Consider the following 14,141-nt stretch of genomic DNA (forward strand, 5'->3'; position numbering starts at 1 on the left):
ATAAAACTGATTTTAGCGAATGACATACCTTCTAAGAAAATAGGGGTGGGTGGGCGGGCCAAGTTGTTGTTAAGACAAAACTAATTTTGGCAAATGATATACTCTGTAAGAAAATAAAGGGCGGGTGGGAGGCCCTAGTAGTTGTTAATATAAAAATCTTAGATTTAAAACAAAGTAACTAAAAAGTGCCCCGCCCACCCACCCATATTTCGTTTTCATTATAAATTTTTATGAGGTCTGAACAACGGAAGTTGGATTTTATAGTGATAAATAATAAATAGAATCTAGAATTATTATTTTTTTAATACGATTTAATTTTTACTAAATTCTTTCAATTTTTAGATTTTGCAATTGTTCGATCAATGATTTCACGAGTATTTAATGTTTAATTGGTCAAGATTTAATTTCTTCCATTTTTCGATTAACAATTTTTTAGTTTTTTTTTTTGTTAATCCTTGCTAAAATAAAACTGATTTTAGCGAATGTCATACCTTCTAAGAAAATAGAGGGCGGGTGGGCGGGCCTAGTTGTTGTTAAGACAAAACTAATTTTGGCAAATGATATACTCTGTAAGAAAATAAAGGGCGGGTGGGAGGCCCTAGTAGTTGTTAAGTTAAAAATCTCAGATTTTTAACAAATTACCTAAAAAGTGCCCCGCCCACCCACCCATATTTCGTTTTGATCATTAATTTTTATGGGCTCTGAGAAACGGAAGTTGGATTTTATACTGATAAATAATAAATAGAATCTAGGATTATTATTTTTTTTTAATACGATTTAATTTTTACTAAATTCTTTCAATTTTTCGAGTTTGCAATTGTTCGATCAGCGATTTCACCAGTATTTAATGTTTAATTGGTCAAGTTTTGATTTCTTCCATTTTTCGATTAACAATTTTTTAGTTTTTTTTTTGTTAATCCTTGCTAAAATAAAACTGAATTTAGCGATTGACATACCTTCTAAAAAAATAGAGGGTGGGTGGGCGGGCCTAGTTGTTGTTAAGACAATACGAATTTTGGCAAATGATATACTTTCAAAGAAAATAAAGGGCGGGTGGGAGGCCCTCATTGTTGTTAAGATAAAAATCTAAGAATTAAAACAAAGTACGTAACTAAAACGTGCGCCGCCCACCCACCCATATTCCTCTTTGATCATTAATTCTTATAGGCTCTGAAGAACAGAAGTTGGATTTTATATTTTTTTAATACAATTTAATTTTTCGATCAGCAGTTTCACGAATTTTAAATTTTTAAATTTTCAATTTTTGATTTCTTCCATTTTTCGATTTTCTGTGTCTTTATTTGTTTTAAAATAGAAACTAATTCTTTATTCATCTACAATGTTTTTTATGTTAATTAAAGGATTAAATCCGCTTCAATCCATGAATCCCATCTTGTCAGAACAGGTTCTGGAGGCAATAGACAATCCGGTAAGGCTTGGATCCTCAAAGCTTTAAGAAATACTTTCTTTACGTTGGAAATGAAACCATTGACATACAAAATAAGCAGAAAAAATAAAATAAATTGCCCATAGAGTGAAATAAATTAAATGAGGCGATAACCCACAATACACACAAGACGGATTAAAAATACACGTAACGTGTATAGTGGGTTGCATCAACCTAACTCAAATAAATTTATAAAACTCATCTTCATTAATCTTCATCAAGCAATTTTATTTCTTAACATACAATTGTCTAAACAATTAAATTAGAAAAAATAAATACAACAAACTCTTATTTTCTAATCAGTCTATGGTTTCAATTTATTCGAAGCCACCCACCTCTGCACTGCCGACAACGCAGGCAGAGGCAAATTCAACGTATCCTTCAGATACAAATAACACTCCTTATTCCCCACATGCCTCAACGTGAAAGCCATCGCCATATCGTCATAACTCCACACAACTTTCTTCTTCCCTAACAACATATTTATCTGAGCCTGTGAAAACACCCTACACAACAAATTATTCCCAGGCTTCCAATTTTTGCTCTTAACTTTGGCGATCATCATCTTCACCCTATTAATCTCCTTCTCCACATTATCAATCTTCCTTTTATACAGACCCATCTTCTCCTTGATTGGTTCATACTCTTTAACCAAGTCCTGCAGCTGGTCTTTCAGTTTCTCATTCACATCCACTGCTTCCTTGACTTTGTTAAAATCTAGATCTTCTGCTACCTTGATTTTGGGCGCTTTGGGGTTTATGACTACCTTAACTTCAGGCATTCCCAACATCCAGCCTAGATTTTCTGTGGGAATGGCTGAAGATGTTAAGGTTTTTTGGTCCGCGTCTGCATAGTCCGTGGGTTTGAAATGGTCAGAACACACACTGGACTTCGACACGTCGTGATAGGCGGAAATGCCGCACTTTTCCTTCCATTTTTTGGAAATATCCCGGTTGGTTGGAAATGGGAAAAATTGGTAGTCAGGTGGCGATTCCAGATGGTAGAAATTGCGGCACGAAATCACCGTACATTTTGTGATTCCGACCCTGAAAAAAACGTGTATTATTTGGTATTTGGGTTTTGATTATAAGTACAACTCTGGAGTGTCTTGGCTCATTTTTGGGGCTCTTCACACAGATATAAGTTAACCAGATTCGGTACGAGGCTGCATGTTTCACAAAACTGTGGTTTAATCCCGCGTTTTATCAAAGTATTGCAACAATTACGTCGATTTTGATTTTTTATGCAAAAAGTGAGGTTAAGTGCGGTTGTATGATCACGATCATAGAATACATAGGTCGATGATGTTGCATTCATGAGTGTATTTGAAGTTTTCTAACCACCAAAAACCGGATATTAAACACAATGTGAATGTGTGAACAAATAATTTCCACTGCACAAAATTTAATTTAGACCCTTCTGTCCTTAATATTAAGGGTAACATTTTAAAATTTTGTTAAACAATTATATTTTAATTTTAAATTACCCATTTTTGTTTAGTTAGTTAGTTAGGCAACCAACAATACAAGTGAGAATTATCACTGGAAGAAATTAATAATAATTATTATTAATTAATAGGTGCATTTTTTGAGTGCCAGCCTAGCTAATCTAGTTCATTAAGTATTAACATTCTTCAGTTACTAATCACATATACAGAGTGATCAACAATTACTGTTTCAGTTGGTATCAACAAATTTTTTTGAAAATTGGCAGAACTGTCACCCACACTTTCTTCTTATTAGCTCCATAAAAAATAATAAATAAGACACCTTTCATACAACTAAATAATCAGGCTTCAAGTTGGATTTCATTGGGGTGACCTCTGGAGACAAATAGCAACAGTAATAAAGTTCCATGTGTCCCAAACAGACGCAAGACGTCTACTTCTTGCAGAACTAAATGACTAAACGCCGAGAGCGCTGCAGAGATCGCCAGCGACCAGGAGCGCAGAAGAATGCAAGAGATACAGACAACCAAAAATTATTATCATTGTGGCTTATGAATCCGCCTTGATTTTTTTATTTGGACTGAAACCAAGCCAACTGAAAATCAATATAGTGACAACTCCATGGTTACGGAAAAATAAGAAAGTGAGCTCTTAACTATCCACTTTTTAACAAACCTTCGTGCAAAATGGGTGGTAAAAAGAAATCTCTGGCCAACCGTCTGGCCAAAATGAGCGATGAAGAAAGGGCCAGATATCTTCAACACAAGGCTGACATTGAAGAAGAGGCGAAACGTCGCAAAGAACAACTGATTGCGATCTTCCTGAAGGTGATTCCAAAACCAGGAAGAAACGTAAGCTAACTCTATGTTTTAGAACAAAATCAAACGAGAAGATGGCTTTTCGAGGCTCAATTTGGCCAAAATCAACCAACAGTGGCACCAGGTTTTGCGGCTGAACAAATGCAAAGAAATGCGGGAGGATGTTGAGGTATTGGGTGTTGTTGCCTGTGGCTTATAAAATTGAGTTTGCCTTTGTAGCATATGAAGAAATATATGGGGAGAGCTCTAGACTACAAAAATCGGACTATCAAGAAACTGCTACAAGAGTTGGAAATGGCGGAGGAGCAATATTGTCACAATTTTCAGGCACATTTTACCCATATTGACCAAATAATCGGTTGCTAGGGTTTTTTCGTTGTAAGGTGGTAGTAAAGTATTGATTTTAGCTTCTCATTCGAAATATATGGATTTGATGGAAGAGCAGTATCAGATAGACTTGGAGAATCTTCTGGAAACTAGTGCCAAAGAACATGATGAGCTTGTGGAAAAGAGCACGTGTCAGCATGAGCACCTCAAAACTGTTATTTTTGGACAACAGTCGCAAGCTAGGAGGAGTGCGAGTGTCAATAAAGAGAGATTTTTGAAGAAAAAGGAAGATCTTACAAGCACGGTATCTATGCACGATTTATTAACTACTAGACTACTATAAGTAATTTTGTAACTAGAGACTTTATCATTGGTGGAAAGGTAAGTCATACATTGGCCAATCAGACAGTTTGATTTACTCTTCTTAGTCAGACATGCGTGGTGTCTTGCAAAAAATGGCTAGAAGGTTATTGCGACAGAACTTCCCTCACGCTTAAACTAAACTATATCAAAAAATCGAAAGTTCCAAAATTAAAATAGAATCGAAAAATCGATAACTCGAGAAACCAAAGAGTCAAAAAGTATAAAATTGGAAAGTCCAAAAACTGAAGAAGGTAAAATTTTAAAAATCGAATATTCGAGAAATCGAAAATCGAAAAATAAAAAATCCAAATTCGAAAAACCAAAGAATCAAATATTCCAAAACTGAAATTTCGATAAATCGAAAAATCCATCGAAATATAGAAAATTCGAATATCGAAAATTGAAAATTTGAAAAATCGAAAAACTGGAAAGGCAAAAAATGGAAAATCCGAGACATTGGAATATTAAAAAACTCCAGATCTCGAAAATTCGAAAAGTAGAATAATTGGGAAATCGAAAAACTGAAGAGTGGAAAATCTGAAAAATCGAGAAATCGAAAAGGAAACAAATTTGACAATTCGAATATTAAAAAATGGAAAATTCGGTGAAACAAATAATCGGAAAAACGAAAATCCGAGACATCGGAAAATCCAAAATTCGAAAATCTAAAAAGCAAAAGTCGAGAATAGAAATATAGAAAAAACAAAATATCGAAAGTCGTAAGACCGAAGATTTCAAAATCAAAAAATTGAAATTAAAAAAATGGGAAAACTAAGAAATCGAAACATCTAAATGTTGAAAAACTGAAAAATCGAATAAACGAAACATCAAAAGATGCAGAAATCGAAAAGTCGAGAATTCAAGAAATCTAAAATTAAAATATCGAAAAACTGAAAAAATCTAGAAATGGCAAAATTCCAGTGTTAAAAAGTTGAAAAATCAAAAAATTTAAAAACTTTTAAACATTGAAAAACCAGACGTCGAGAAATGGAAAAACCGAAAAATCCAAAATTTGAGATATTAAAAAATTAAAAAATCATAAAATCGAAAAATTCAAACATCGAAGGTAAGATTTAAGAAAACAAAATTTTGCAAAATCTATAAACTGAAAAATCAACAAAACGAGAAATCGAAAAATCTAAAATTAGTAGAATCGAAACATTGAAAAATCGAGAAAAATTGTCTATAAGTCCAAAAATCGAAAAACGAGAAATCGAATAATCGAAACATCGAGCAATTGGGAAATTGAAACAGTGAGAAATCGAAACTTCAAATGAGCGAAAAGTCCAGAAATCGAAATGGCCCAAAACTTTAAAAAATTAAAACTTAGAAAACTGAAAAATTTTAATTTAAAAAAAAATCGAAATTTCAAAAAACGAGCAATTGAAAAATCGAAAAATGTAACATTTAAAAAAACGAAACTTTGAAAAATCGGAAAATTGAAATATCGAAACATCAAAAACTTGGAAAATTGAAAAATCGTAATACCGAGAAATCGAAAAATGAAACATCGAGCAATAGGAAAATTGAAACATTCAGAAATTGAAGTATTAAAAGATTGAGAAATCGAAAAATTTAAATACTGAAAAATTGAAAAATCGAAAAATGTAACATTTAAAAAATGAGAAATTCAAAAATCGAAGAAATGAAAAATCAAAGAACGGGAAATCGTGAAGTCGAAAAATCGAAGAAAAATTGAAGAATCGAAAAACAGAAAAATCCCAAATCTGACACATCGAAAAATCTAAATGTCGAAAAGAAGGCGAAAACTCGAGAAATGGAAAAGTCAAAAAATCAAAAAATCGAAGAATCGATTAATCAAAAACCTGAAAACTTAAAAACGCCCAAAAAATTGAAGAATCGAAATATTGAAAAATCGTAAAACTGAAATATCGGAAAATAGAAAAATCGAGAAATCAAACAATCGGAAAACCCAAAATCCGAAAATCTAAAAATCAAAAGTCGAGAAACCAAAAAATCTAAAATTGAAAAATCTAGAATTCGAAAAATCCGACAATAGAAATATAGAAAAACGAAATATCGAAAGTCGTAAGACCGAAGATTCCAAAATCAAAAAATTGAAATTAAAAAAATGGAAAAACTAACAAATCGAAACATCTAAATGTTGAAAAACTGAAAAATCGAATAAACGAAACATCAAAAGATGCAGAAATCGAAAAGTCGAGAATTCAAGAAATCTAAAATTAAAATATTGAAAAACTGAAAAATCTAGAAATGGGAAAATTCCCAAGTTTGAAGTGTTGAAAAGTTGAAAAATCAAAAAAATTAAAAACTTTTAAACATTGAAAAACCAGACGTCGAGAAATGGAAAAACCGAAAAATCCAAAATTTGAGATATTAAAAAATTAAAAAATCATAAAATCGAAAAATTCAAACATCGAAGGTAAGATTTAAGAAAACAAAATTTTGCAAAATCTATAAACTGAAAAATGAACAAAACGAGAAATCGAAAAATCTAAAATTAGTAAGGAATCGAAAAATTGAAAATCGAATAATTGAAGAATCGAAACATTGAAAAATCTAGAAAAATCGTCTATAAGTCCAAAAATCGAAAAACGAGAAATCGAATAATTGAAACATCGAGCAATTGGGAAATTGAAACAGTGAGGAATCAAAACTTCAAAAGAGCGAAAAGTCGAGAAATCCAAATGGCCCAAAACTTTGAAAAATTAAAATTTAGAAAACTGAAAAATTTTAATTAAAAAAAATCGAAAAATTGGTAAAACTGAAAAATCGAAAAATTGGAAAATCAAAAAATATACAATTCAAAAAACGAGCAATTGAAAAATCGAAGAATATAAGATTTAAGAAAACGAAATTTTGAAAAATCGAAAAATTCAAAAACCGAAACATTGAAAAATCGAACAATGTAACATTTAAAAAATGAGAAATTCAAAAATCGAAAAAATGAAAAATCAATTAACGGGAAATCGAGAAGTCGAAATATCGAAGAAAAATTGAAGAATTGAAAAACAGAAAAATTCCAAATCTGAAGCATCGAAAAACTGAGAAAAATTGAAAAATCGAAAAGTGGAAGGACTGAAAATCTGAAAATCGAGAAATCAAGAAATGGGAAAAACAAATGTCGAACAATCGAAAAATCTAAATGTCGAAAAGAAGGCGAAAACTCGAAAAATTGAAAAGTCAAAAAATCGAAAAATCGAAGAATCGATTAATCAAAAATCCTAAAATGTAAAAACGCCAAAAAAATTGAAGAATCGAAAAATTGAAAAATCGTAAAACTGAAATACCGGAAAATAGAAAAATCGAGAAATCGAACATTCGGAAAATCTAAAATTTAAGAAATCGAATAAACAAAAAAATCCCAAAACGAAAACATCGAAAAACTGAGATATCGAAAAATTGATTAATTGAGAATTCGAAAAGTCGAAAAATTTAGAAAAATTTAAAATCAGAAATCTGAATAATCGAAAAGTTGAAGGATTGAAAATTTGAAAATCGAAACAGAGAATTGAGAAATGGGAAAATCAAAATGTCGAACAATCGAAAAATCTTTCAAAAGTCGAAAAGTCGAGAAGTAGAAAAATTGAATTATGAATTGAAAAATCGAAAACTTAAAAATCCAAAAATTGAAAAATAGTAAAACTGAAATATCGAAAAATTCATAAATCGAGAAATGGAAAAGTCGAAAAATCTTGACAAGTTTAAAATCAGAAATCGAAAAATCGGGAAATTGAGAAATGAGGGAATCAAAATAAACAATTGAAAAATCAAAAAGTAGAAGAATAAAAAATCGAAGAATCGATAAATAAAAAAATCGAATATTTTGAATCGCCAAAAATTGAGTTATTTAAAAAATCGAAAAACTTAAACATCCAAAAACTGAAGAATCGAAAAATTGAAAAATCGTAAAACTGAAATATTGAAAAATCAAAAAACTTAAATATCAAAAAACTGGAAAATCGAAAAATTGATAAATCGAAAAATGAAATATCAAAGAACGGGAAATCGAGAAATCGAAAAATCGAAGAAAAATTGAAACAGAGAAATCCCAAACCTGAAACATCGAAAAACTGAGAAAAATTGAAAAATCGAAAAGTTGAAGGACTAAAAATCAGTAAATCGAGAAATCGAGAAATGGGAAAAACAAAATTACGAACAATCGAAAAATCTAAAACTCGAAAAGAAGGCGAAAACTCGAGAAATGGAAAAGTCAAAAAATCAAAAAATCGAAGAATCGATTAATCAAAAATTCGATAATTTAAAAACCCCCAAAATTGAAATATTGAAAAAATCGGAAAACTTAAAAATGGAAAAATTGAAGAATCGAAAAATTGAAAAATCGTAAGACTGAAATATCGGAAAATATAAAAATCGAGAAATCGAAGAATCGAAAAATCTAAAATTTAAGAAATCGAAGAAAAATTAAAGAATCGAAAAACAGAAAAATCCCAAAACGGAAACATCGAAAAATTGATAAATCGAGAAATCGAAAAGTCGAAAAATTTAGAAAAATTTAAAACCAGAAATCTGAATAATCGAAAAGTTGTAGGATTGGAGGAGAAATGGGAATATCAAAATGTCTTACAATCGAAAAATCTAAAAGTCTAAAAGTCGAGAAGTCGAAAAATCGAGAAAAGGGAAAGTCGAAAAATTATTAAAAAATCGAAAATTTAGAAACGCTAAAAATTGAAATATTAAAAACCGGGAAAATTTAAAAATCCAAAAATTGAAAAATCGAAGAAGAGAAAAATCCCAAGACTGTTCGAAAAACTGAGATCGAAAAACTGAAAAATTCTAGAAATCGAAAAATAGAGAAATGGAAAATTCGGAAAATCAAAAAAATGAAGAAAACTTAAAATAGCAAAAATTGAAAAATAGTAAAACTGATATATCGAAAAATTCATAAATCGAGAAATGGAAAAGTCGAAATATATCGAAAAGTTTAAAATCAGAAATCGAAAAATCGAGAAGTTGAAGGATTGAAAATCTGAAAATCAAAAAATCGGGAAATTGAGAAATGAGGGAATCAAAATAAACAATTGAAAAACCAAAAATCGAAGAATCCATAAATCAAAAAATCGAATATTTTGAAATGCCAAAAATTGAGTTATTTAAAAAATCGAAAAACTTAAACATCCAAAAACTGAAGAATTGAAAAATTGAAAAATCGTAAAACTGAAATATTGAAAAATCAAAAAACTTAAATATCAAAAAACTGGAAAATCGAAAAATTGATAAATCGTAAAATCGAAAAATCGAAAAATTTAGAAATGTTTAAAATCAGAAATCTGAATAATCGAAAAAGTTGAAGGATTTAAAATCGAAACCATAGAGAATCGAGAAATGGGAAAATCGAAATGTCGAACAATCGAAAAATCTTTCAAAAGTCGAAAAGTCTGGAAGTCGAAAAATCGAGAAAAGGAAAAGTCGAGAAATTATTAAAAAATCGAAAATTTAGAAACGCTAAAAATTGAAAAACTTAAAAATTCAAAATTTGAAAACCAGTAAAAAAAAATGAAATATCGAAATATAGAAAAATCGAGAAATCGCGAAATCGAAAAATCGAAAAATCTAAAATTTAAGCAATCAAAAAATTTAAATATCAAAAAACTGAAGAATCGAAAAATTGAAAAATCGAAGACAAATTGAAGAATCGGGAAACATAAAAATCCCAAAACGAAAAGTTTAAAATCAGAAATCTGAAAAATCGAAAAGGTGAAGGATTGAAAAACTGAAAATCGAAACATAGAGAAATCGCGAATGAGAAAGTCAAAATGTCGAACAACCGAGAAATCTAAAAGTCAAAAAGTCGAGAAATCGAAAAATCGAAAAGAAGAAAAGTCGAAAAATTCAAAAATTGAAAATTTAGGAATGATAAAAATTTAAATATTGAAAAAATCGAAAAATTTAAAAATCGAATAACTGAAAAATCCAAAAACTGTTCGAGAAACTGAGATATCGAAAAATTGAAAAAAAACGAAGAATCGATTAAGCAAAAAATCGAAAATTGAATTATGTACTGAAAAATCGAAAACTTAAAAATCCAAAAATTGAAAAATAGTAAAACTCAAATATCGAAAAATTCATAAATCGAGAAATGCAAAAGTCGAAAAATCTCGAAAAGTTTAAAATCAGAAATCGAAAAGTCGAGAAGTCGAAAAATCGAGAAAAGGAAAAGTTGAGAAATTATTAAAAAATCGAAAATTTAGAAACGCTAAAAATTGACAAACTTAAAAATTCAAAAATTGAAAAACAGTAAAAAAACTGGAATATCAAAATATACAAAAATCGAGAAATCGAAGAATCGAAAAATCTAAAATTTAAGCAATCAAAATATTTAAATATCAAAAAACTTTAAAAAGTTTAAAACCAGAAATCTGAAAAATCGAAAAACTGAAAATGTGAAAATCAAAACATAGAGAAATCGCGAAATGAGAAAGTCAAAATGTCGAACAATCGAGAAACCTAAAAGTCAAAAAGTGACGAAATCGAAAAATCGAGAAGAAGAAAAGTCGAAAAATTCAAAAAGCGAAAATTTAGAAACGCTAAAAATTTAAACATTGAAAAAATCGAAAAATTCCAAAACTGTTCGAGAAACTGAGACATCAAAAAATTGAAAAATCGAGAAATCGAAATGTAGAAAAATCTCGAAAGATCGAAAAAGCAGAAACCTGAAAAATCGAAAAATAGCAGGAGTGACAATCGAAAAATCGAGAAATGGGAAAATAGCAAAAATCTAAATGTCAAAAAGTCGAGAAGTTGAAAAACCTAGAAGTCAAAAGTGAAATATTGAAAAATCGTAAAATTCAGATATCGAAAAATTGTATAATTTTGATCTTTTTTCAAAAATTTTAATTTTTAAGGTTTAAGTAACATTATTCATGTGCTTTACCACCTTGACTTTACGTTTGCAAGATTTCAAACCAATTCCTTTTGCAGTTTCAAAGTTAAATTGGAAAATGTTGTGATACGATTTTGATTTTTTTTTCAAAAATCTGGATATACATGTAAGATAAAAACTCAACACGGATTCATAAACCACAAGTGCAGAACTATCTTACCTTATAAAATTTAGACAACTTATACCAATATTAATTTTGGAGATGACGTCATCCCATTACTGTGGAGACGAATAGCTACATTTTAGTTAGTTTTTGTTTAATTACACAATCCGTTCTGTCAAATTCTAAATATGTAATAATAAAATTAGAAAAAAAATTATTGTAGACTGAAAACGGAAGCAGCGGGCATTAGGCAACCAGTTATACACACTCGTTAACAAATCCCATCTATTTTTAAAAGCAATCAGTCTTTTTTATTTGGTACCTGACAATAAAGTAACAACCTAAATGAGTAAAAATTGCCATAATTTTAGTTTACATTTAATTTACACTCATTTTAGATCATAAAAAGAGTAAACAACTATTATTCTTAGCGCCACGGACAAACTACCAAACTTTATTCCAATATTAGTAAATGTAAACAGTAATAAACGGTGCCCCCTTTCATTACTTCCGCTCTGAACAAACATCGGAAGTGCGGCAATTTAATCCCAATGAGAGATAAACACATAATGCACAATTTTCTTCTTGTTACCTCCATAATAAACCACAAACAAAATCACAGTAAAATTTTTGTTCATTCTTCCACGTATCATAAATCCCATTATTTAGTATTTTCATCTGAAAGCACCTTTTCATACAAGAAAATAATCAGCCCTTTTCCAGTTCCGGCTTCAGTTGGACTCCTATATCAAACAACGCGAGAGCCGCTGCGGCGCCCTCTGGAGACAAATAGCAACAGTAATAAAGTCCCACGTGTCCCAAACAGACGCAAGACGTCTACATCTTGCAGAACTAAAACGACTAGACGCCGAGAGCGCTGCAGAGATCGCCAGCAACCAGGAGCGCATAACAGCGCAGGAGGTAAAGACAGTGCAAAAATTATTACTTCCTCACCGGCTTACAATTTTCTCACGTTTATGAGTCTGAATATTTCTCATTTCTCGGTACAACAACATAACAACAAAGAAAAAAAACGTGTGCAACGCCGACCGTAAAATGCCATTTTTTACACATTTATGTCTTTCACGACCGTGACTTGTAAATCCTAAACAGTCAGTTTAACTTCAGGAAGAAATTAAATCCCTCAACCACCACTTCCACTCCCTCGTCGCCAAGCGCACCGAAGCCCTCCACCACCTCCAGGAGAAAATCAAAGAAGAAACGTCCAAGTTCACCTCAATCCGTCAACAATTTCGCAAGGAGTCCGAAAAGGACGAAAAACGCATCATTCTGCTCACCCACAAGTCGACCCAAGCCATCGACTTTTTGCAAAAGCTCGCAACTAGAGGCGAGCAGATCCGAAACCTGATGATGACTTGCCGCAAGTTCGAAACGGAGCGCGAGCAAGTCACCAAGTGGTTGTCTCTGGAGCCGGTGGGCGACGTGAGCGTAGACGAAGAGGAGGAAGAGGAGATGAAGAGGAGGACTTCTGCGAAGAGCGAAGATGGGGAAGAAATGGTGAAGAAGGTGGTGATTTGTAGGAAGTCGCCGCCGGGGTCGCCGGGGTCGAGTGGTGGTTCCTCCAAGGAGGGGGATATTGTGTTGAGGGAGTTTGCGTTGCTGGAGTGCATGGAGAGGTTCTGGGTGATTTATAGTAAGGTGGATGTGGAGTATATGGAGATGAGGCAGGAGAAGAGGATGTTGTTGGGGCAGAATAAGCACTTTAGGGGGATGATTAGGGCGGTGCTGGAGGCGGCGGCGTTGGATCAGACTAATCCGACGAGTAAGGTGTCGACGAGGGTTGCTTCAAAGAAAAGTAGGGAGCCCCAGTCCGCACCGTTGAGGCGGATTCTGATTTAGAATGGTTCAAAAAGCAACTTTGACCATTTTTTCAGAAAATTTTTGAAAATTATAGACTTATTTTTTACGTTTATTTGAACAGATATTGTGACGGCGATTTCAGATACTTTATTAGCGGAAGACAATCTTCAAGTTGACACGAATTTTCAGTCGATCGAACCCAGTTTAACCATTTTTTGGAAAACAATTCGAAAATTTTATACTCACTTTCCACGTTTACTTGAATAAAAGTTTTATTGGTGATTTTGGATTCTTAATTAGGACATGATTAGCTATAATTTGACATCAATTTTCAGTCTATTGAATCCAGTTTAAACAGTTTTTTGGAAAAATTTCGAAAATTTTAAACTAATTTTTCACGTTTATTCAAATAGATATCGTGACGCCGATTTCGGATTCTTAATTAGGAGACGATTATCTAGATACAATTTGACACCAATTTTCTGTCGATTGGCCCTATTTTCAGGAGATTTTTGGAACAATTTTTGAAAATTTTAGGCTCCTTTTCATGTTTAATTGACTAGATATCGAAACGACGATTTCGGATTCGTAATTAGGACAAGATTATCTACAATTTGACACTAATTTTCAGTCGAACTTACCCATTTTAAGCAACTTTTTGGAAAATTTTTGAAAATTTAAGACTCATTTTTTCACATTTATTGGAACAGATATTGTGGCGGCAATTTGGCATTCTTAATTAACGGAAGGTTGTTTTCAATTTGACACGAATTCTCGGTCGATTGAACCCATTTTAAGCAGTTTTTTGGAAAATTTTTGAAAATTTTAGGCTCAGATTTCACATTTATTTGAAGACAGGTTTTGATGGGGAATTCGGATTCTTAATTCGGAGAAAATTATCTACAATTTGACACCAATTTTCTGTCGAT

General features: G+C 31.5%; 2 protein-coding genes across 3 annotated transcripts; one reads left to right on the forward strand and one right to left on the reverse strand.

Moving 5' to 3' along the window:
- Positions 1–1,654: 1,654 nt before the first annotated feature.
- On the reverse strand, positions 1,655–2,738 carry LOC135132260 (THAP domain-containing protein 1-like). 2 transcript variants are annotated; one of them, XM_064060290.1, is made up of 2 exons: positions 2,545–2,738; positions 1,655–2,493 (listed from the first exon to the last, which is right to left on the reverse strand). In XM_064060290.1, exons 1-2 carry the CDS (start codon positions 2,562–2,564, stop codon positions 1,752–1,754), a joined length of 762 nt encoding a protein of 253 aa, XP_063916360.1. In that variant the 5' UTR covers positions 2,565–2,738; the 3' UTR covers positions 1,655–1,751. The 2 variants fall into 2 exon arrangements, with proteins under 2 accessions (XP_063916360.1, XP_063916358.1); XM_064060288.1 differs by having other exon boundaries at positions 2,542–2,738.
- Positions 2,739–3,580: 842 nt separating this feature from the next.
- On the forward strand, positions 3,581–13,405 carry LOC135133103 (dynein regulatory complex subunit 2). The gene is given in 6 exon segments (XM_064061364.1): positions 3,581–3,721; positions 3,768–3,881; positions 3,932–4,070; positions 4,120–4,343; positions 12,115–12,372; positions 12,520–13,405. Coding segments are annotated over 6 exon segments (1,608 nt in total). The 3' UTR covers positions 13,252–13,405.
- Positions 13,406–14,141: the final 736 nt, after the last annotated feature.

The sequence above is a fragment of the Zophobas morio genome, unplaced genomic scaffold, assembly GCF_036711695.1.
Source record: "Zophobas morio isolate AGI-343-1 ecotype UQ-CSIRO unplaced genomic scaffold, CSIRO_AGI_Zmor_V1 ptg000021l, whole genome shotgun sequence".
Lineage (NCBI taxonomy): Eukaryota > Metazoa > Arthropoda > Insecta > Coleoptera > Tenebrionidae > Zophobas > Zophobas morio.